This window comes from Primulina huaijiensis, chromosome 13 (assembly GCF_012295235.1).
Source record: "Primulina huaijiensis isolate GDHJ02 chromosome 13, ASM1229523v2, whole genome shotgun sequence".
NCBI classification, from domain to species: Eukaryota; Viridiplantae; Streptophyta; class Magnoliopsida; order Lamiales; family Gesneriaceae; genus Primulina; species Primulina huaijiensis.
Window position 1 is genome coordinate 9321927 of NC_133318.1, and position 23445 is coordinate 9345371.

The 23445-nt window shown below is 36.8% G+C and overlaps 1 protein-coding gene across 1 annotated transcript; it reads right to left on the reverse strand.

The window, feature by feature from the left end:
• Window positions 1-15300: 15300 nt before the first annotated feature.
• LOC140991192 (uncharacterized) lies at window positions 15301-15873 on the reverse strand. The gene has a single exon (XM_073461147.1). The coding sequence runs from the start codon at window positions 15871-15873 to the stop codon at window positions 15301-15303; it is 573 nt and encodes a 190-aa protein (XP_073317248.1).
• Between the last annotated feature and the right edge of the window lie 7572 nt (window positions 15874-23445).

Consider the following 23445-nt stretch of genomic DNA (forward strand, 5'->3'; position numbering starts at 1 on the left):
ATGCATATATCGTAAATAACAAGTAAATAAATAATAAAGTCGCATGCAAGTGAAAGTATCCTGTAATGAGGTGTAACGTAAAATATCATTTCAATGGTAATTATAGTACGTGCATAACTGAACTGAAAATATCATAGTGAAAATGTTTGCTCCTTGGAGCCCTGTAATGAAATAACTTGTAATAATTTTCTGGTGAGATTATGGTCTACGCAAGTGATCCCTGAACTGAGCTGACCGGTAACTGGCGACCGGACCGGTAACTGGCGATCGGATTTAATTATGTACGTCTGATCAGACTCCTGCCACAGTATACTGGGTGAAACAACTGAACTGACCGGTAACTGACGACCGGACCGGTAACTGGCGAGCGGATTTAATAATGATCCCATGTAGTAAAGTGACCACAAGCAATATCAAATAAATCTCGAAATGAATATTTTTGCACGTGATATAAATAAATAACATAATTAAATATGAACAATTTCGATCTTCTTGCATTAAAATCATGTATTTGTGATATTTAAAAATACCTATATGGCTTGATTGAAGAGTGAAAGAAGATATAAACATGCCTTGGTTTGTTTTGACAGAAAACAAACGAAATAACGACGCGGCGCGGCGGAGACGGAGTGCTCTTCACGTTCTTACTTTTCTCTCTTAATTCCTTTAAACCAAGCATGCACCATAATTATTATAATGGCATAAAAATCGTAAATGTGATGCATGAACATTTAAAAATATCATGATTTGTGCTCAGAGCGCTGCAAGGACTAAAATCTCACCCCGGGTGCAAGATGACCATTTTGCCCCTGGAAACCCGAAAATTATCGTTTCAACCCTTGACCTCAAATTTTGCCCCTGAAAACCCGAAAATTATCGTTTCAACCCTGGACCTCTAAAATTGACCCGAAACTCACCATACTCCTTAAATTATCCCCAAAACATTGTTAAAATATTCTTAGGCGTAAACTCGAGCCCAAATTCACAAATTAACCAATTTGTTTTAAAAACTTGGACCGGGGTCCCGGTTTTAACCCGAACCGACTCGAAACTTAACTAAATTTTTCCCAACTTTTTACCATAATTTCCAAAAACTTAATAGGTCCTAAATTAATGTCATTAAGCTGTTAAACCTCGGCTGAAATTCCCAGAACTTGAAATCAATTCTCGGTCCTATCATAACCAACCACCTCATGCACCCATTCTCCTCAAAACCCACGACTCAAGCTATACCTCTCGTTCCAGCCATGAACCCATTTATTGTGGGCCTAGACCAGACACCAAGGAACACCTAACAGCACCAAATTCTCAGCCTCGCCACGCATCTAACAGTTAGCAACCAAGGAAACAACCCACACCTCCTACCGAGACCCTTGCTCCTCCACATGGTCCGATCGAGTTTCCACTCCAACACATCAACACTCGACCAATCTACACACCAGCATTTACATCTTATCAGTCACGATCTAGACAGCCCCTTACCAACCTAACACGGCAGCCCCTTGCAACAAAACAAAAACGTGAGTACAGTTCATAGGCTGCGCAAATACATGAAGAAACCGAAACTCCTACTTGTTCATGCTTGGATCGAAAGTTACGTGCGTAAATATATATATACAATCAGTATGAATGACATGTGTGATGAGAAAATGATGGATACAATACGTGCCTTGGTGATTTGAAGACAAGAATGATGCAAATGGAGACCCGGATGAAGTTTTTCCCTTGCAAATCAAGAAAGAGCCGAAGCCTTCAGCTGTTGAATTCTGAAACCGAGGGTGGGGAATGCTGAAAGGGGTTGTCGGCTGTGTAACGTAATTAGGTTTAGGGTAATGGTGTGTTTAAGGGTTAATTATATAGATAAAATATTAGTTAATGGGCCTAAATTGTTTAATCAAAGATTAAAAAGATGATTAAGCCCTATAAACTCAAAAGTAGGCCCATTAAGCTCAAACCAACTCTCGAAAAATATTTAGAGTTGGAAAAATTTTGAAAATAATAGCCGAACCATTAAAAAGTCCCCCGATTCAATAAAATTTGCGTACCGTAACAATTAAAAATCATGCGGGTAAAAATACCCAAAAATTCCCAATTCTTGAAAAATATCTTTAAAACATCTTATAATAATTAATAAAAATTAATCATGTAATAAAATAATTTTCGTGAAAATTCTCCGGTCTCCAATCCTCGTTCGGGCGTGAAATGCACCTAGAAACCTTAATGCATGAACTTATAAAATAACATGAAATAAATTTTAACATGCATGAATTATGCATAAAATGCATAAAAATAATTAAACACAATTTACTTAAATAAACATGTATTTAATGCTTTAAAAATTAATTAAAATGCCAAAGAAATTCAATAACTTGCATGCATGCCAACTTTTTAAATTATATTTACTAACATGCTAAATTACCATTTCTTAAATAAGTCTTTATTAACTTATCTCTATACTCCATCTCCAGTCCGGCCTCACTTATTTAACTGAAACGGTGACAATTAACTACTACGTAAAATAAATAAATTTAAAGAAAAGAATTTAAATACTCATGCAATAAAAATCATTTTTATTTAAATACTAGAATTATGCATGGCTTATACGTAGTCTAATTTACAGGTTCTACATTTTAATTGACTATTCTTTTTCAATTCAAGTGCTTCAACTTTACTTGACAAAGAGGTAAATCTAGCTTGCAGATCATGTTCATCTTTGAGGGTATACATACCTCCACCAGATGTGGGAGATTGAATCTTGTTTGATGGTTCGATTGTACCTACAGTGTCCCAATTTTGAGCATTTTCAGCTAATGAATCGAGATACTCAATTGCCTCGTTTGGATCTTTATCTTCAAATGTTCCATTACACATAAATTCAACCATTTGCCTATCTTTAGGTGTTAAGCCTTCATAAAATTGAGAAACAACTCTCCAAATTTCAAAACCATGATGTAGACAAAGATTAAGCAATTCTTTATATCTATCCCAACACTGATAAAAATTTTCTCCTTGTTTTTGAGTGAAAGTGATGATTTGCCTTTTGAAAGAATTTGTTCTTTGAGATGGAAAAAACTTTTTCAAAAATTGTTGTTGCAATTCATCCCAAGTTCGAATGGATCCCGATCTAAGATTTTGTAGGCAAGTTTTAGCTTTATCTTTTAAAGAAAAAGGAAAAATCTTAAGTCGAATGGTGTTCATGCTACAATTTAGATCATTATATGTGTTGCACACTTCTTCAAATTCTCGTAAATACCTGTATGGATTTTCAGAATCTAAGCCATGAAAGTTGGGTAAAAGTTGGATAATACTAGTCTTAAAATTGAAATGAGATGCATCAGGGGGAAAAACTAGACATGAAGGTGCACTAGTACGTGTAGGATTCATGTGATCTCTAAGTGTTCTTCGTCAATCATGATCATGTTGAGATTGAATTTCATCTTCATTTTCCTGGATGGGTTTTTCCGCCATGTTTTGTAAAAATAAAGGGTTATTTCGAATGAGTCGAACAATAAGTGTACGTGAACAAATAATGCTCATGCAAATGTAAAAGAAAAAGAAGAAAAACACACAAAAACAATAAAAAATTCAAAGAAAGAAAATTAAATAGACTTGAAATTAAATTATACTTCGCCGGCAACGGCGCCAAAAACTTGTTGTGACTTTGATTGTTGCACTCCCAATAGCAGGTTGTCCGCAAGTAGTATAATTCGGTGAGTCCGATATCGTATTCACAGGGAAGCTACGGTAATTACAAGTCCACTACAATGTCTTTTTGTTTTTATTTTTGTTTTTGTTTTTCTTTTAATTGTTTGAATATTTAATTGGTAATTTTTAATTGTTCAAATTTTAATTTAAGTAGTTTAGATTAGAGGATCCACTCTTGAAATTTTAATAAAGTTAACATTAATGAACATTATTGAAATCCACTTAATAAAATGGTTCCAATATATTAAATAATCATATTTATATTATGTTATATACTATTTTCTTATAAGTATAAAATATATATAAAAATTTATAAATGTTGTCAAGTATTTATTGTGCTATATATATTTGTAAACAATAAATCAAGGTTCCCATTTTAAATGGTTGGTAAAACCAAATTAACATTTAAATGCTACCAAGAAATTAATAATATTATATATTGATATATAATAAATCAAGGCATCCACTTTAAATGGTTGGTAAAACCAAACAAACATTGAAATGGTATCAAGAATTTACATATAGTAACAATAAATCAAAACTCTCATTTATAAGTAAGGTATAAAAATGCTTAAATAAATAAATATAACATAAATAATAAATAATGATTAAATAATATAAAACATAGATTATTACCTTTTAATAACATTATTATCATACCAAGAGCTTCACCTTTTCATCTCAACATTGGGAAGTTAGCTACTCATTATTCAAAGTATAAAACTTTGAATATGAAATTAACATGTTAATTATTTTTAAATGATGAAATAAAGGAAAAATAAAGAGAGAAATATTATGAACTCAAAGATATGTTCATAGAATGAGGGATATCTCAATTCATTACAATGCACCCTTATTTATAGCCAAATTGGAGGAGACAACCTCAAATAAAATATTATTTTTTTACACAAAAGTCTTCATTGGTGTTCCAAGAAATTATATCATATTACACATCACTTTTGAAAATCTTCTCATCCGAATTTTCTTCTCCACATAAAGTAAAACATGTGGATAATTGAGTTGTTTGAATTGTGGTATTTTATTTTAAGCATTTGACCAAGTAGTTTGAGAGATATGGTTAAAATACTAGAGCATGGTAAAACTGACACTCCTTCGATAACTTTATTTGTTGCTTAATTTGATCCCAATTGTGAAATATTTTTATCTCATGTTTGTCACCAATATTGTAGATATTATCATCAACTTTCTACAGGTCCAAGAATCATCTTAATCCCATTTGCAACGCCAAGTTTATTCTCGTTTTATCGAACCTGTAAAAATAGTAAAAACTTATAATTACACAACAACTTATTTTTTATAAAATTTATTATAAAACATATAATATTTAAACATTTAATAAAACAAAAACTATAAATTTATATCATAAAACATTTATTTAATGTATAATTTTTATGTTTATCAAGGTTCAAAGAAGCATTGAATGGGCGGCTTATGAGCAAAGAAGACAGATTTACAAGCGAGATACAGAGTGATGAAAGGTTCGTGATGCATGGGGATCATGTGAACATTATTCAAGCAACCACGCAAAACGGAGTGCAAATCTGGATAGAAGATCTCGTGCACATGCGCGAAGATAGGGCGCGCATATGCGCGAGCTCACGCACATGCGCCGAGCTCGCGCACATATGCGCGAGCTCACGCACATGCGCCGAGCTCGCGCACATATGCGCGAGAGGTGCTGGACACTGAAAATTTGAACAGAGAACTTCGCGCATATGCGCGCGAGGGGAAATTGTGCAGCGTACATGTAGAGACTTTCGCGCATATGCGCGTGGCGCAGATCTTTTTCCTAGTTTTGAATTTCAATTATTTTGGCAACTTATCTTTTTGATATCTTGATTATTATGTATGTGGACGAAAATCATGAACAATTATGGAGAATATTATTGAGTTTATACAATAGTTTGAGTTTCTCTCAACTTTTTCAAGGCTTTAGCTTTGTCTTCAAAATCAAACTTATCAAAGTTTTTAAATTTGTGGCGTTTGTCGATCGTGTCTTACGCAGATTGTCAAAAACGAGTTTTTTGAAGGTTCGATTGTTTCTTTTGTGATTGTTTATCACTAAACCACGTAGTGTAAGGGTGAAAATCACGCCTACACTTGAATTAAAATATCGGGACACAACAAACAATTCTTGTTCGTTATTGAATTGAGGGCGCGATTCATATTTAATCGTGTTTGCTATTCGTTCGTACGATGATTCATATCATTTGGTATCAGAGCTTAGGTTCATTGAATTCAAGAAATTTTATTATTCGTTCTTTTATCCGAAAATTCACCATTATTTCTTTTTGCTATTTTGTTCTATACTTTTTTGTGAGTCATATACAAGTGCCTCACACAGTCAAAGAAAAAAATTATTTATCTTCAAATTGGTTGTCTACGCAGTCCAAGTGAGTCGATCACATTTGTTCACAAGTTGAACTTGATTGTTTGATATACGAATACAAAGTTTGAGCACACTTTCAAGAATACTATCAAATTTGAGTGAAATTACTTGAGTGCGAGTGAATTTTTCTTTGGAGTGACTAGCGAGTATTTGTTGTGAGCAAAAAATAATAAGAGAGGAGAGACGAGCAAACTTTTTTTGGAGTGACCGTGAGCATTTGAGTGAGGAATATATTGTGTTTTCTACTAACGTTTTCTTGCAGGTACAAATCTGAAATTTAAATAGAGAGGGAGGTAGGAGATAGTTCGAACCCGGGGTTGTCTAAAGTTCAAATGGAGGCGTTGTTTGGACATATTAGTAGGATGATGAGGGTTGAGTTGGAGCCATTACATGAGAGGATGAGTAGGTTTGAAGTTAGTACTAGTGGAAATATATCTAAGCCTAAAAATTTGGGTAGAGGAGAAGAAGAGGAAGATTATGATTTGGGAGGAGATGAGGAGAGACAAAATGAAAATTGGGGTAGGAATGAAAGATGTAGAGGATTTGGTAGAGGAAAAAGAGAAGCCGAAAAAGGTAGATACAATGATGGGCATAGGGAGGATGGTAATATGGGTAGTATTAAGATGAAATTTCCTTCGTTCCATGGGAATTCTGATCCGGAGGCCTACTTAGAATGGGAAAAGAGGGTAGAGTTTGTGTTTGAATGTCACCCCTACTCTGAACCAAAGAAGGTTAGGTTGGCGGTGGTTGAATTTCTAGACTATGCTCTCATTTGGTGGGATCAACTAGTGACTACTAGGATGAGGTATAATGAGAGACCCATTGAAACATGGGATGAGATGAAGAGGGTCATGAGAAAGAGGTTTGTGCCCAATCACTATTATAGAGAGATGTTTAAGAGGCTACAAACTTTGAGGCAAGGGTGAAAGAGTGTTGAGGACTACTATAAGGAGATGGAAATAGCCATGATTAGGGAAAATATTGAGGAAGATAGTGAGGCGACGATGGCTCGTATTCTTTGTGGTTTGAACATGGAGATTCAAGATCAAGTGGAGTTTTAGCACTACTTGGATCTAGACGAAATGGTGCAAATGGCCATAAATGTGGAGCAACAACTCAAGAGGCGTGGAGTTGGCCGCACCAATCAAATTGGGGGTTCATCATCTTCTTGGCGATCAAATGTGGTGAAACGTGAGGAGAATAAGGTGGTAACCAAGCCCAAGATTGAGACCAAACAAGAGGCGCCTAAACAAGGAGTGCAAGGGAAATCTGAAACTCCTCTTAATCGATCTAGAGATACTAAATGTTTTGTGTCAAGAGTTAGGTCATATTGCTAGTCAATGTCCTAATAAAAAGATAATGATTTTAAATGACTATGGTGAATATGAGTCACAAAGTGAGGGGGATGACAAAGTGATGATGATGAGATGCCTGCGTTAGAGGATCCTGATGAGGGTTATGGCGCGGTTGTAGGTGAAGCAATAGTGACTAGGCGTATCATGAGTGCCCAAGTCAAGGAGGAGGAGACTAACCAAAGGGAAAACTTGTTCCATACTAGATGTTTTGTGAATAGCAAGGTTTGCAATCTTATCATAGATGGGGGAAGTTGCACCAATGTGGCTAGTAGTGAGATTGAAACAACCCACTCCCATGACAATAACATTTAATAAAAATAACGTACGCTGAAGCATTTCATTTAAAAGGAAAAGTACTAAATAGCATTTACACTATAACCATTTCTTAAAACTAGCAACATTACTAGTCACAACATATTATCTATACATAATCAAAAGCCAATACAAAGTTTTCCCATCATTCATTACCAAAATACTTGATATTTTAAAGCTTTACATATGTTCACTCCACCACAATTTAAAGTGACATAACCAAAAAGTCTTTCCCATGGCATTTTATATGACTTCTCCCGCCTCGAACAATCCATTTCAGTCCTTTTTATCACCTACATCACATGACATTAACTGGAATGAGAATAAACTCAGTAAATAGAAAGCTGTACGTAGCAATTACATATATATAGCTTTGGCTTAAAACATGGATATGGCAATGGAATTTTTGCAATGACAATGAAGAATGAATCATAAGTCTCAAATCAATGTAAAGGGTATCATGTCATGAATTAAAGGAAGGAAATGACAGTGCTGTGACCTGTGACCTGTGGCAAGTATCTCTTTGATATAAATATCAAAACTGTGAGAGATACTTCATAATCATGAGATTGGCCAATGACATGCATGAATTACTATCATTCCTTGGCTTTAATTATAGGAAACTTCATTGAGGCAATACATCAAACACTTGGTAGGAACAATGAGTTACTAGCTCCTTTGTCAATGAATTCAATAGTAATCTTGGAACAATGAATATATATAATATACATATCAATTATATGTCAATGGAAGGAGCTAGTTAATAATAACATGGCTTGATACATATATAAATCATGTGAGCATAAGGAAGAGTTGTCACTTACTACCCACAATCACTATGATGGCTATGATGATCTTGAATGAATCCTACAACAATAATCATAATCATATATCATCTCCAATAATCCAATGAACCATGAACCCAACTTAACCCTCAATACTCCAAACCCATATAAACTCCAGGAATAGTAAGTTCTTACCTTGAAGCTTGAAGCATGAAGATTTAGGTAGGAGCAACTAAGAAATATACTATAATCCTTAAATTTGGAGTGAAGAATTGAAGGGAAGAAAAACTTGAGGGAGAAAGGGTTTGATCGATCAAGGGAAAGAGAAAAGAAATTGAAAATAAGAATAAGCCATATCCAATGCAATATATAAACCTTTTAGTGCCTAAAAACGTGTTTTAAAATGGCACATCTGCACTGATTAGCGCCGCGGCGCCATTGCGGCGCCTGCCTTTCGTGTTTGCGGTGCTGCCTGGAAGCGCCTAGGCGCCAGAGCTTCGGCCCTGGCAGCGCCTAGGCGCCAGAGCTTCGGCGTTCTGCGCAGCTTCCTCAAATATTGCTCTAGAAATGCCTCTTCCCTTCATAATTAGGAAAATTGGTAAACATAAAAGTTGTAGTTCTATGTTTTGGATTGCATCTCCAAAATAGCCTCATGTCATTTGAAGGTCTGAGAAAAAAGTTATTCTCATTCTCCCAACATGTGTCAGTGCAAGAACAACGAGACACACGACACACTTCGGGCCACTTTTGGCTTGTCTTCCCTAATGATTTGAACAAAACTCAAAACATAAAAGTTATAGCCTTATATCTTATATTTCTAATGGAAGTGGTCTCACATCAATTAGATCAATATACAAAACATTATGCTAAAAATCACAACTACGGCCACATTTTTCATATTGTTTCTGCACTTCCATTTCCTATTTGGCTCAAGATGTACTTTCTATTCTACCCATTCATTATTATTCCCAATCACAATTATATAATATAACTCCAACAACTATTCCAAGAAACATTACCATAACCATTCTAATCTCATTTCAATAAACAACACTAATCTCATTTCAATAAACAACACCATAAACAATAACCATTTAACATAATCTCAACCATGAAATCAGTAAACATGATCATAACAATATTAAACCATAGAGATTAACATGATAAAGGTTGGGCTATTACAAGCTCCCCTCCTTACAAAAATTTCGTCCCCAAAATTTACTTACCGTCGAATAAACTTGGATAACGATGTTTCATTTCCTCTTCCGGTTGCCATGTAGCCTCATCGATCACTTGATTACACCATAGATCTTTTACAAGTCCAATTTCCTTGTTCCTTAGCCCTTTAACTTTGCGATCAAGAATTTGAACCGGAATTTCTTCGTAGCTTAGGTTAGGTAAAAGGTATAAGGATTCATGTCGAAGGAAATGAGATGGATTGGGAAGATATTTGCGTAGCAAAGACACATGAAAGACATTGTGCATTCGATCCATGTCTGGTGGCAATGCAAGACGATAGGCTCGGTCCCCAATCTTATCAAGAATTTCAAACGGCCCAATGTATCGAGGATTTAACTTACCTTTCTTGCCAAAACGCATCACTCCTTTGAAAAGAGCTATTCTATTGAACACATGATCACCAACCTCGAATGCCAAAGGCCGTCGACGAACATCAGCGTAACTTTTCTGTCTAGGCTGAGCATTCTTCATTCGCTCTTGGATAAATGCCACAACATCTACTGTTTGTTGAACCAACTCCGGGCTCAACATCTTCCTTTCACCTACTTCTTCCCAATACAATGGGGATCGGCACTTTATTCCATATAAAGCTTCGTAGGGTGCCATGCCGATTGAAGACTGATAGCTGTTGTTATATGTAAATTCAACAAGAGGCAATTTGGAATCCCAACTTCCTGGGAAATCAATTGTACAAGCTCGTAACATATCTTCCAGAATTTGAATTACTCTTTCGGATTGCCCGTCACTCTGAAAGGCCAACTTGGTGCCCAAGGCTCTGTGAAAATTTTTCCAGAATTTAGAATTAAACCTCGGGTCACGATCAGATACGATTGACACAGGGATTCCATAGAGTCTTACAATTTCAGCTACATAGACTTCAGCATATTGGTTCATTGTAAACGTCGTCTTGACCGGAAGAAAATGGGCCGATTTGGTTAACATGTCAACAATTACCCAAATGGAGTTGTAACCCTTTGGTGTTCTTGGAAGTCCTGTTACGAAGTCCATGGTGATGTGTTCCAATTTCCATTGAGGTAAAGGGAGAGATTGCAAAGTTCAAGCAGGTCTTTGGTGTTCAATCTTAACCTGTTGACACGTCAGACATTCAGAAATAAATAACATGATATCTATCTTTATACTTGGCCACCAATAAAGACGTCGAAGATCCTGAAACATTTTGGTACTGCCAGGGTGTACCGAATATGGAGCTGTATGCGCTTCAATAAGAATATCTTTCCGAATGTCATCACCTTTAGGAACACATATTCTATCTCGGAAGGTCAATAACCCATTACAATTCAAACCAAATTCAGAAACTCCTATCAGATAACTCTTATTCTTTAACTCTAATAACAGAAGATCTAGTTGTTGTTCCTTTAAAATTCGATCAATCAAAGTAGAGTGAAGAACTAATGCAGATAACTGATTTACTGTACCGGGAGATACCAGAGTTATTTCGTTCCTTTGCAGATCAAGTAACAACGATTTCTGAATCATGGAACCCAATAAAGAACTGATTTACGGCTTAGAGCATCTGCAACAATATTAGCTTTTCCAGGTTGATAGCTAATGGTGCAATCATAGTCTTTCATTAGTTCCAACCACCTACGCTGCCTCATATTTAATTCTTTCTGTGAAAACAAATAACTCAAACTTTTATGGTCTGTAAAAATTTCACATTTCTCACCATATAAATAATGTCGCCAAATCTTTAAGGCAAAAACCACAGCCGCAAACTCCAAATCATGCGTGGGATAATTCTTCTCGTATTCTTTTAGCTGGCGAGAAGCATAAGCGATCACTTTCCCACGTTGCATCAATACAGCACCTAACCCCTACTTTGAAGCATCTGCATACACAACAAAATCCTCAGTACCACAAGGTAGTACTAATACAGGGGCAGAAGTTAACTTATCTTTCAAAGTTTGAAACGCTTGTTGGCACTCAATGGTCCATTCGAACTTTGTAGCTTTTCGTGTCAAACTTTTCAATGACAAAGCTATCTTTGAAAAATCTGCTATGAATCGTCTGTACTACCCTGCCAAACCAAGAAAACTCCGTACCTCTGAAACTATCTTTGGAATGGACCATTGCTTAATAGCTTCAATCTTAGAAGGAGCTACCGAAATTCTTTCTTTTGAAACAATATGGCCCAAAAATGCCACCTGCTCCAACCAGAACTCATATTTCTTTAACTTGGCATACAATTTCTTATCCCTCAATAGCTGCAACACAATCCTCAAATGCTCACGATGAAGATCACGTGTCTTTGAGTAGATCAAGATGTCATCAATGAAAACAATTAAAAAAGTATCCAAATACGGCTTAAAGACACGATTTATCAAATCCATGAAAACTGAAGGAGCATTGGTTAGTCCAAACGACATCACCAGAAATTCATAATTCCGATGGTTGCTTTCGATGTACTCCGCTTTTACCTTCAATTGATGATATCCGGATCGAAGATCGATTTTTAAAAACACGGTGGCTCCTTGCAATTGATCAAACAGATCATCGATTAGAGGTAAATGATATTTATTTTTAATAGTTACCTTGTTGAGTTCTCGATAATCAATGTATAACCTCAACGATCCATCCTTCTTTTTCATGAACAACACTAGAGCTCCCCATGGCGATGAACTAGGACGGATAAACCCTTTATCTAATAGCTCCTGCAATTGATTCTTCAATTCTTTCATTTCAGTTGGAGCCATTCTGTACGGAGCTTTAGAAATTGGGGCAGTACCTGAACTCAATTCAATAACAAACTCTACCTCTCGATCAGGAGGTAAGCCAAGCACATCATCAGCAAATACGTCAGGATATTCTTGAACCACTTCAATATTCTGTAATTTCACAGTACTGTCCCTATTCACATCCGACACTAAGGCTAGAAAACTAATACATCCCTTATTCAACAATTTAATAGCTTGCAAGCAAGAAATAATGGGAGTACTTATCGATGAACCTAGACCAACAATGGCATTATTCTCATGATCATCTATAATGTCTGAGATTTTTATCACTGTAATCTGAGATTGATTCATTTATAACTTGATCGGATGATAGACGGACCACTTCGAGGAAAGAATTGGCATGACATAAGTTGAGTAGGGTGTGAGACCCGAAGGTCTCGCGCAGCGCGCATATGAGGGACGAGATAGCGCGCATATGCGCGATCTGTGCGAGAAGCTTTTTGCGCGCACATGCGCGGCTTGAGGGCGCGCATATGCGCGAGGAGATGCATTTCCATATACCGGGTCCAGAGAATGTGGCGCATATGCGCCAAGAGTTGGCGCGCATATGCGCGGGGTATTCAGTAGCCAAATGTGAATTCCAGAGAATATCGCGCACATGCGTGGATGAAGGGCACGCATATGCACGAGCTGACGGGAAGGCACGAGCCGAGACATAATGTCGCGCGCATATGCGCCGAGGCGGGTCGCGCATATGCGCGAGACGTGTTGAGCGAAAATGAAGCCACTTACCTTGATCATGCAGTGATATATATATAAACAACCTTAGTCCTTCAGAAATGAGAAGGGAAAGGAAAAGAATCGAGAAAAAGGAACGAGAGAAGTTATAGAAAATCCTTACGCCTTTATATTTCGATCCGCCCGTTAGATTTTGAATCCGACTTCAGTACGGTGTTCCTATCGACGCAGGCTCCAACTGGACGTAAGTTTTGTTACGTTTTGATATGTTTTGAAATTATGCTATTGTCAGAATTGAATATGATTCATATATGATGTTCTTGACATGCTAGACATCATAGATTCGAAGTCAGATTAAGAAACAGATTGATTAATTTGTTATGATTTTTCAGATTATATTGAGTGGTATTGGACAGATTTGGATTATGGTTGGATTACAGATTGTATTGGATATTGATTATATATTGTAACTGTTATATGTTGATGTTGTATTAACGGGGATATCGAGATTGTCCCATTATGCCGTTGATTTTGAGTTAAATCCAGATTGATCAGATTGGTATTGATTTTAACAGTATATTTATATGGGATTAATTGATATTGTCCATTGCCAGATCGTGTATTGACATACTTTGAATTCCAAACGGGAACGTCGTCAGAATTGCAACAAAAGAAAGGTATAAGTCAATGTGATATTGAGAGATCGACTCAAGTAGGAAATACTTGAGTTTTCCTTATATCACATACTTATTGTTATTATAGGCATTGATTTAATTTGATATGCTTGTTCTATTGATTTATAGAGAGTATGTATTAGACGAGTATTAGACGAGTGATCTTGTGACAGAAGTGCCTGATAGTGGTGGGATCGCCACGGGCACATTGCACGATGTCACAAGGTAGTGTATTGGCGATAGTGCCACGGTCTGTGACGGATAGGTCAAGACACTGGATGTTTGGTTATATCGACTTGGATAGAATCGGAGTTACTTCAATTACTGTTGGTCGATATAGGAATACCATCGTCTGGAAACTGGGATCCCTAGACTAGGAATGAGTCTAGTCTGAGATATGGAATCATGAATTGATTGACAGTTTTATAGTGATTATGTTTTCAGAATTGATACATATGACTGATATCTGTTACATGCTTTTACATTATTTATATGATTGCATTTTTCGTTGATTTATACTGGGATATATTTCTCACCGGAGTTATCCGGCTGTTGTCGTGTTTGTATGTGTGTATGGCAACAGGTGGGACTGGATCAGGGTCGAGGAGATGAAGAGAGATCGTGATTAGAGTGGAGACTACGGACTTTGATTAGAGATAGGGTTTGTACACTTGATATTTAGTTGTTAAACCTTAGTTTGAATGATTGTATATAGTACAAGACTTGTACTTTAATACTGACATGTATATTAGACTGAATACCATTACGTTCCGCAATTTAAAAAAAAAATTTTATACCCTGTTGATTATAATTGATTAAATTGTCCCAATGATGATTAAGAACATGATTAGCGTCCGGGTCCCCACATCATCAATTACAAACTTCACGGTCTTCCCACACAATCAATTACTGCACGATAAGCGTATAACCAATCCATACCCAAAATAACATCGAAAGCAACCATCGGAATTACAATAATATCAGCATATAACAATCTCGTACCCATCTGTACTGGACATGCTTTAAGGATACTCGTAGGACAAATCTCATCACCAGAGGGCATCATAATATTGGAATGTAAAGACATAATAGTAGGTTCACGAGATAAAGAATGCATAAATACTTTAGACATAAAATAATGAGTTGCTCCAGTGTCAATCAAGGTAAGGGCTTCCTTCCTAGATATGATAATATTACCTGATATGACTGAAGAATCAGGATTGACACCTTCTTTTGTCATTGTGAAAATCCTGCCTTGAACCTTTCCTTTGTCAGAATAGAGAGGACACTTTTGTGCTATATGCTCCATTTCCTTGCATCGATTACATCGGCCACTCCCTCTAAACACTCACCTTTGTGTGGCTTGCCACACTTAGGACATAATGGTCATTCCATCTCTGAAAAAGGCGCAGAAGGTTTATTGTGTTGCTCCATCTTGTCTTTTCCTTTGTGACCACCTCGAGTACCAGCACTTGTCCCTTGCCCTCTAGCTTGATAAGCTTGCCTTCTTAATTGCCGCTCCTTTTCAATTTCGTGTTCATCGTGCTCGGCAAGTAAGGCTCTTTCAACAATGTCTTGATAAGTGATCAACTTGGCCATATGAAAATCCCTTCGAATTTCTGGTTTCAACCCACAAAGGAAGTGTTCTGTTTTTTCTTTATCATTTTCGGCAATGAACGGAACAAACACACATCCTTCTTCAAATTTCAAGGTATATTCAGCAACAGACAAGGAATCTTGTCTCAATTCAAGAAATTCTATCACTTTCTTAGCTTTCACTTCTCTTGAAAAATACTTGGCATAAAATAACTCCTTGAATTCCTCCCACTTTAACTCACGGACATTAACAGTCACTTTAGTAGCTTCCCACCAGATGCGGGCATCTTTCACTAGCATAAACACGGTACAGCTCACTCTATCTCGATCAGTGAACTTCACATAGTCAAATATAACCTCCATGATTTAACCCATTCAAGATCTATGAGAGGATCGGCACCACCAACAAATTCGGGAGGGTTCAATCACCTGAATACTTCATAAGAACTACCTTCGGTGCTTTCCACTCTACTATGCCCTCTTCCTTGACCATGACCCTGGGTTAAGGTATGTAGGCTCAACAACTGTTGAATTTGTTCACCATGAACTTTCGCTTGTTCTTTTATTAATTTACTTAATTCATCTACAACGTTGGTAGTCCTATCAGTGGTAGGGGTCCTATGATCCCCTTCAGTAACCTTTCATTTAGGAGGCATTTCCTACACATAAGCTCACTTCAACATAGATATGAAGAAAGAATACATCAATAACAATGGAATATGATCAACTCTCAATGTTAAAATCAATAGATGCAGGATCGAAAACATACCGGATTGTCCTAGGTAGAAAAAGCCATATATGGTCCAAAAACTTTCGCTCTGATACCAATTGAAACAACCCACTCCCATGACAATAACATTTAATAGAAATAATGTACGCGGAAGCATTTCATTTAAAAGGGAAAGTACTAAATAGCATTTACATTATAACCATTTCTTAAAACTAGCAACATTACTAGTCACAACATATTATCTATACATAATCAAAAGCCAATACAAAGCTTTCCCATCATTCATTACCAAAATACATGATATTTTAAAGCTTTACATAAGTTCACTCCACCACAATTTAAAGTGACATAACCAAAAAGTCTTTCCCATGGCATTTTATATGACTTCTCCCGCCTCGAACAATCCATTTCAGCCCTTTTTATCAATTGCATCACATGACATTAACTGGAATGAGAATAAACTCAGTAAATAGAAAGCTGTACGTAGCAATTACATATATATCTTTTGCTCAAAACATGGCTATGGCAATGGAATTTTGGCAATGAGAATGAAGAATGAATCATAAGTCTCAAATCAATGTAAAGGGTATCATGTCATGAATTAAAAGAAGGAAATGACAGTGCTGTGACCTGTGACCTGTGACTTGTGGCAAGTATCTCTTTGATATAAATATCAAAACTGTGAGAGATACTTCATAATCATGTGATTGGCCAATGACATGCATGAATTACTATCATTCCTTGGCTTTAATTATAAGAAACTTCATTGAGACAATACATCAAACACTTGGTAGGAACAATGAGTTACTAGCTCCTTTGTCAATGAATTCAATAGTAATCTTGGAATAATGAATATATATAACAATATACATATCAATTATATGTCAATAGAAGGAGCTAGTTAACAATAACATGGCTTGATACATATATAAATCATGTGAGCATAAAGAAGAGCTTTCACTTACTACCCACAATCACTATTATGGCTATGGTGATCTTGAATGAATCTTACAACAATAATCATAATCATAATCATAAATCATCTCCAATAATCCAACGAACCATGAACCCAACTTAACCCTTAATACTCCAAACCCATATAAACTCCAAGAATAGTAAGTTTTTACATTGAAGCTTGAAGATTTAGGTAGGAGCAACTAAGAAATATACTATAATCCATAAATTTGGAGTGAAGAATTGAAGGGAAGAAAAACTTGAGGGAGGAAGGGTTTGATCGATCAAGGAGAAGAGAAAAGAAATTGGAAATAAGAATAAGCCATATCCAATGCAATATATAAACCTTTTAGTGCCTAAAAACGTGTTTTAAAATGGCACTTCTGCACTTATTAGCACTGCGGCGCCATTCCTTGGCGCTGCGTAGCCTGCCCTTTGTGTTTGGCAGCGCTGGAAGTGCCTAGGCGCCAGAGCTTCGGCCCTGGGCGCTGCCACCAGCAGCGTTCTGCTCGCAACTTACTCAAATATTGCTCCAGAAATGCCTCTTTCCTTCATAATTAGGAAACATGGTAAACATGAAAATTGTAACTCTATGTCTTGGCTTGCATCTCCAATTAACCTCATGTCATTTGAAGGTTTGAGTAAAAATTTATGCTCATTCTCCCAACATGTGTCAGTGCTAGAACAACGATACACACGACACACTTCCGGCCACTTTTGACTCATCTTCCCTAAAAATTTGAACAAAACTCAAAACATGAAAGTTATAGCCTTATATCTTATATTTCTAATGGAAGTGGCCTCACATCAATTGGATCAATACACAAAACATTATGCTAAAAATCACAACTAGTGCCACATTTTTCATATTGTTTCTGCACTTTCATTTCCTATTTGGCTCAAGATCAACTTTCTATTCTACCCATTCATTACCATTCCCAATCACAATTATATAACATAACTCCAACAACTATTCCAATTAACATAACCATAACCATTCTAATCTCATTTCAATAAACAACACCATAAACAATAACCATTTAACATAATCTCAACCATGAAATCAGTAAACAAGATCATAACAATAATAAACCATAAGGATTAACATGATAAACGTTTGGCTATTACAGAGATGGTCAAAAAACTGGGTTTACCTACATTAAAGCATCCTCAACCATATAGACTTCAATGGTTGAATGATTGTGCGGAAGTGAAGTTGATCAAACAAGTGTTGGTGTCTTTTTCTATTGGGAAGTATGTGGATAAGGTCTTGTGTAATATGGTGCCCATGCATGCTTGTCATATCTTGTTGGGTAGACCATGGGCAATATGATAAGCAAGTGACACATGATGGGTTTAGGAATAAGTATTCTTTTGTTCTCAAAAAGGAGCATATTGTGTTACTTCCTCTGCCCCAAAGAAAGTGTTGGAGGACCAATTGAAAAAAAGAAGAGAGATGAGGTCGAAAAAAAGAGAGAACAAAAAAGTGAGGCGGCCTTTGAAAATAAAAAATAGATGGCTGAAAAAAAGAGTGATAAAAGAAGTGAGATAGCCATACAAAAAAAAAAGAGGAAAGAAAATGAGGGAAAAGAAAATGAGAGGAAAGAGGCCAAAAACAAAACATATATGGCCCAAAATAGTGAGTTGAAGCAATTGATGCACACACATGAACCACTTGTGTTGATTCTTTATAAAGAGATCCTCTTTAGCACAAGTGATATAGTCGGGTCCCTTTCGAGCATTGTTGTTTCACTTTTGCAGGAATGTGACGATATATTTCCGGAGGAGCAACCTCAAGGACTACCACCATTGAGAGGGATTGAGCACCAAATTGATTTTGTACCCGAGAGTGCATTGCCAAATCGTCCAGCTTATAGGAGCAATCCGGAGGAGACTAAGGAGCTTCAACGGCAGGTAAGTGAGTTGTTAGATAGGGGTTTTGTGCGTGAGTCCATGTCTCCTTGTGCTGTACCTGTTTTATTAGTTACTAAGAAAAATAGCTCATGGCGTATGTGTGTAGATTGTAGGGCAATCAATAAAATAACCAATAAGTATAGGCATCTCATACCTAGACTAGATGATATGTTAAATGAATTGCCTGGTGCTTGTATTTTTAGCAAGATTGATTTAAAGAGTGGCTATCACCAAATTAGAATTAGAGAAGGTGATGAGTGGAAAACTGCTTTTAAAACCAAGTACGGGTTTTATGAGTGGATGGTCATGCCTTTTCGCTTAACTAACGCTCCTAGAACCTTTATGAGGTTAATGAACCATGTCTTGCGTGCATACATAGAAAAATTTGTTGTGGTTTAATTTGATGATATCCTAGTGTATAGCAAAAACTTGGATGAGCATGTTAATCACTTGAGACTTGTGCTAATCACACTATAAGGGATTAAAATTTGTATGCTAACTTAAAGAAATGTGATTTTTGTACGAGCAAACTTGTCTTTCTTTGTTTTATGGTAAGCAAATAGGGTATACAAGTGGATGAAGACAAGGTAAGTTCCATTCGCGATTGGCCAACTCCTACTACTGTTGGTCAAGTTCGAAGCTTTCATGGTCTTGCAAGCTTCTATAGGAGGTTTGTAAAGGATTTTAGCACACTTGCAGCACCGACGACGGCAGTAATCAAGAAAACGTTCCATTCCATTGGGGCGAGGAGCAAGAGAAATCTTTTAATCTTATTAAGCAGAAATTAATTAATGCTCCTTTACTTGTTTTACCTGATTTTGCTAATACTTTTGAGATTGAATGTGATGCATCAGGTGTAGGAATTGGTGGAGTGTTGATGCAAGGAGGACGGCCGGTGGCGTACTTTAGCAAAAAACTCAATGGAGCCGCCATGAACTATCCCACGTATGACAAGGAGTTCTACGCACTTGTGAGGACTCTAGAGATGTGGCAGCACTACTTGAGGCCTAAGGAGTTTGTGATTCATACGGATCATGAGTCTCTAAAGCACCTTAAGGGGCAACAAAAGCTGAACGAGCTGCATGCCAAGTGGGTGGCATTCATAGAGACGTTCCCCTACATGATCAAGTACAAACAAGGTAAGGAGAACGTAGTGGCCGACGCACTATCATGAAGGTACATACTATTTTCTACTTTAGAATTTAAAATTTTGGGGTTTGAACATGTGAAGGAATTAAATGTGCTACATGAGGACTTTAAGGGTGTTTTTGAAACTTGTATGCATGGTCCACATGAAAATTCTTTTTGCATAGTGGATTCTTGTTTAGAGAAGATAGGTTGTGCATCACAAAATCATCCATTCATGAATTACTTGTTAGGGAAGCACATGGGGGTGGTTTGATGGGACATTTTGGTGTGGCTAAAACTTTAAGTGCATTGCATGATCATTTCTATTGGCCACATATGAAACGTGATGTTGAGCGTGTTTGTGAGAAATGCATAACTTGTGGGCAAGCTAAGTCTAGAACACAACCACATGGATTGTATACACCACTTCCTGTCCCTAGTGAACTTTGGGTCGATAATTCTATGGACTTTGTTTTGGGGTTGCCTAGGACTTAGAAGGGGAGGGATTCAATATTTGTTGTTGTTGATAGTTTTTCTAAAATGGCACATTTTATTGCTTGTCTCAAAACGGATGATGCATCTAACATTGCGGATTTGTTCTTTAGAGAAGTCGTTAGGTTGCATGGCATTCCTTGGACTATTGTTTCTGATCGTGATGTTAAATTCTTAAGTTACTTTTGAAAAACATTGTGGGCTAAACTAGGCACAAAATTGTTGTTTTCTACTACTTGTCATCCTCAAAAGGATTGACCAACTGAAGTTGTTAATAGAACGTTAGGAACACTTTTACGTGCTATACTCGAGAAGAACTTAAAGAATTGGGAAGATTGTTTACCATTTGTTGAGTTTGCTTATAATCGTTGCGTTCATTCTACTACAAATTACTCTCCATTTGAAATTGTATATAGTTTTAATCCTTTGACTCTATTGGATTTGATGTCTTTTTTGTTAGAGTAGGTGCACGTCGAGCCAAGTGTTGGCCGAGTGTTCACAATGAAACTCTATGTATAAACAGTCTTTATTTTAATAATATTTGAAATTATTGTTTTGGCACTTCTTTATCTGTATACCCATGCTAGTTGCATAGATAAAGTCCTTGAATATACAAATAGTAGAAAGAATATGAGATGCTCATATGATGAGTATAATGAAACTCATATTTGGAATACTGTATATTCTAAACAGTTGCAAGTCGATTCAGCCGCTGTTAAGAAGGATATAGGCCGCTCGAGTTCGAGACTAGTATCTGCGATGTGAGTACCATGTTTCATTGGTAGGGGACATTGTGATGTCCTAGCATGCAGATAGGTGCTCCTGGTAGAGTGCACTGAACAACCCTCCATATAGGACTTTCCAAGTGGTTCTCACTTATCGGGTGGAAACGTCCTAGTTTATGGTTGTACACCATTAGTCCTTATGACCCGGGACAACATTAAGACTCTATGTGATTGCATTGCACTTTGACTTGTTTACCGACTCATATGGGGTCATCAGATGGCAAGGTTGGGTGTTTTGTCGAAACATATAGGAGTCGATGCATTGTAGAAGGGGATTCACCGCTTACCTTCGGGTATGGATATCCTATGTGTATGTAGTATGAAATCTTTGATCAGAGTATGGTGGTAATTATGAAAGGGGTTTCATAGATTACACCATCGATGCGACTACGACATGACACATAGTATCGATTCATTGACAACTCTCGATATACCTGAAAGGGGATCAAATAAGGTGTTCAAATGTGCAACGGAAGTTTAAAATTTGTTTTTCAAGGTCAAAAATTCGAACAGCTCTACTAAGATGTGTAGCAAATACAAAAACACAACTATGACATTCATATGGTGTTTAGAAAATTTTACCTATCAATCTCTTGAGATTGATGATGGCTCCAACTTAGTTGATATACAACTAAGCTCTTCAAGGCAAGACAAATCTACAAGCTTCCTTTCTCCAAAATCAAGCCCACCACCAAACTTAAAAGATCCACCTTACACTTGCACTAGAAAATGTAGGGCATTTTTCTTTGAGAAGAGAATTGTTTCTCCAACTATTGAAGAACAAGATGAGAGAAAAATTTTGAGAGAATGGACTTGCAAGTTTCGGCCAAGGCTAGTCTTGAATGGGAGAAAGATGACTTGTCTNTGAATTAATTTAATTATTTGGACTCTACTAGGTCCACTAGTGTTTAATTAATTCAACACTTGAATTAATTTAATTTAGTCCATAATAATGTTTATGAAAATCACAATTTTCAATTACATTATTTATTTGGCCAACTTTTAATTTAGGAACACTTCCACAAATTAAAAATTACATTCCCCTCATAGAAGTCATACTTCTATTTTTCCTTACGCTTATAAACTCCTTTATAAGCCGTTCAACACATTGAACTATTTTACTTCTCAACGCGATCTAGAAAGCTAGTACTTGTGTGACCCTCAATGGTTCATTGATACAACTAGCCGTGGGTTCACATCTCCATGTGATTCGTGACTCAACATGTCCTTATTTGAGCATACCCCAATTGCTCCATTCTTAATTATCAACTCCTTGATAATAAGAACGTCAGAACTCAAGTCTGATAGTACCCAACCAATCATGTTAAACGCCTAGCAGCATCGCTTACATGATTCCATATGTATCAAATGATAGCGCCTGCAAGAACCATTCTATTATTGTTAGCGTACAGTACGGTCCTTTCATCTCATATATCCCGACCGATTCGACAACCATTGGTATATCGAGAGAAGTTAATGAATCGATACTATGTGTCATGTCGTAGTTGCATCGATGGTGTAATCTATGAAACCCCTTTCATAATTACCACCATACTCTGATCAGAGATTTCAAACTACATACACATGAGACATAGGATATCCATACCCGAAGGTAAGTGGTGAATCCCCGACTACAATGCATCGACTCCTATGTTTCGCCAAAACACCCAACCTTGCCACCTGATGATTCCATGAGAGTCGGTAAACAAGTCAAAGTGTAATGCTAGCACATAGAGTCTCAATGTTGTCCCGGGTCATAAGGACTAATGGTGTACAACCATAAACTAGGACGTTTCCACTCGATAAGTGAGAACCACTTGGAAAGTCCTTTATGGAGGGTTGTTCAGTGCACTCTACCAGGAGCACCTATCTGCATGTTCGGACATCACAATGTCCCCTACCAATGAAACATGGTACTCACATCGCGGATAC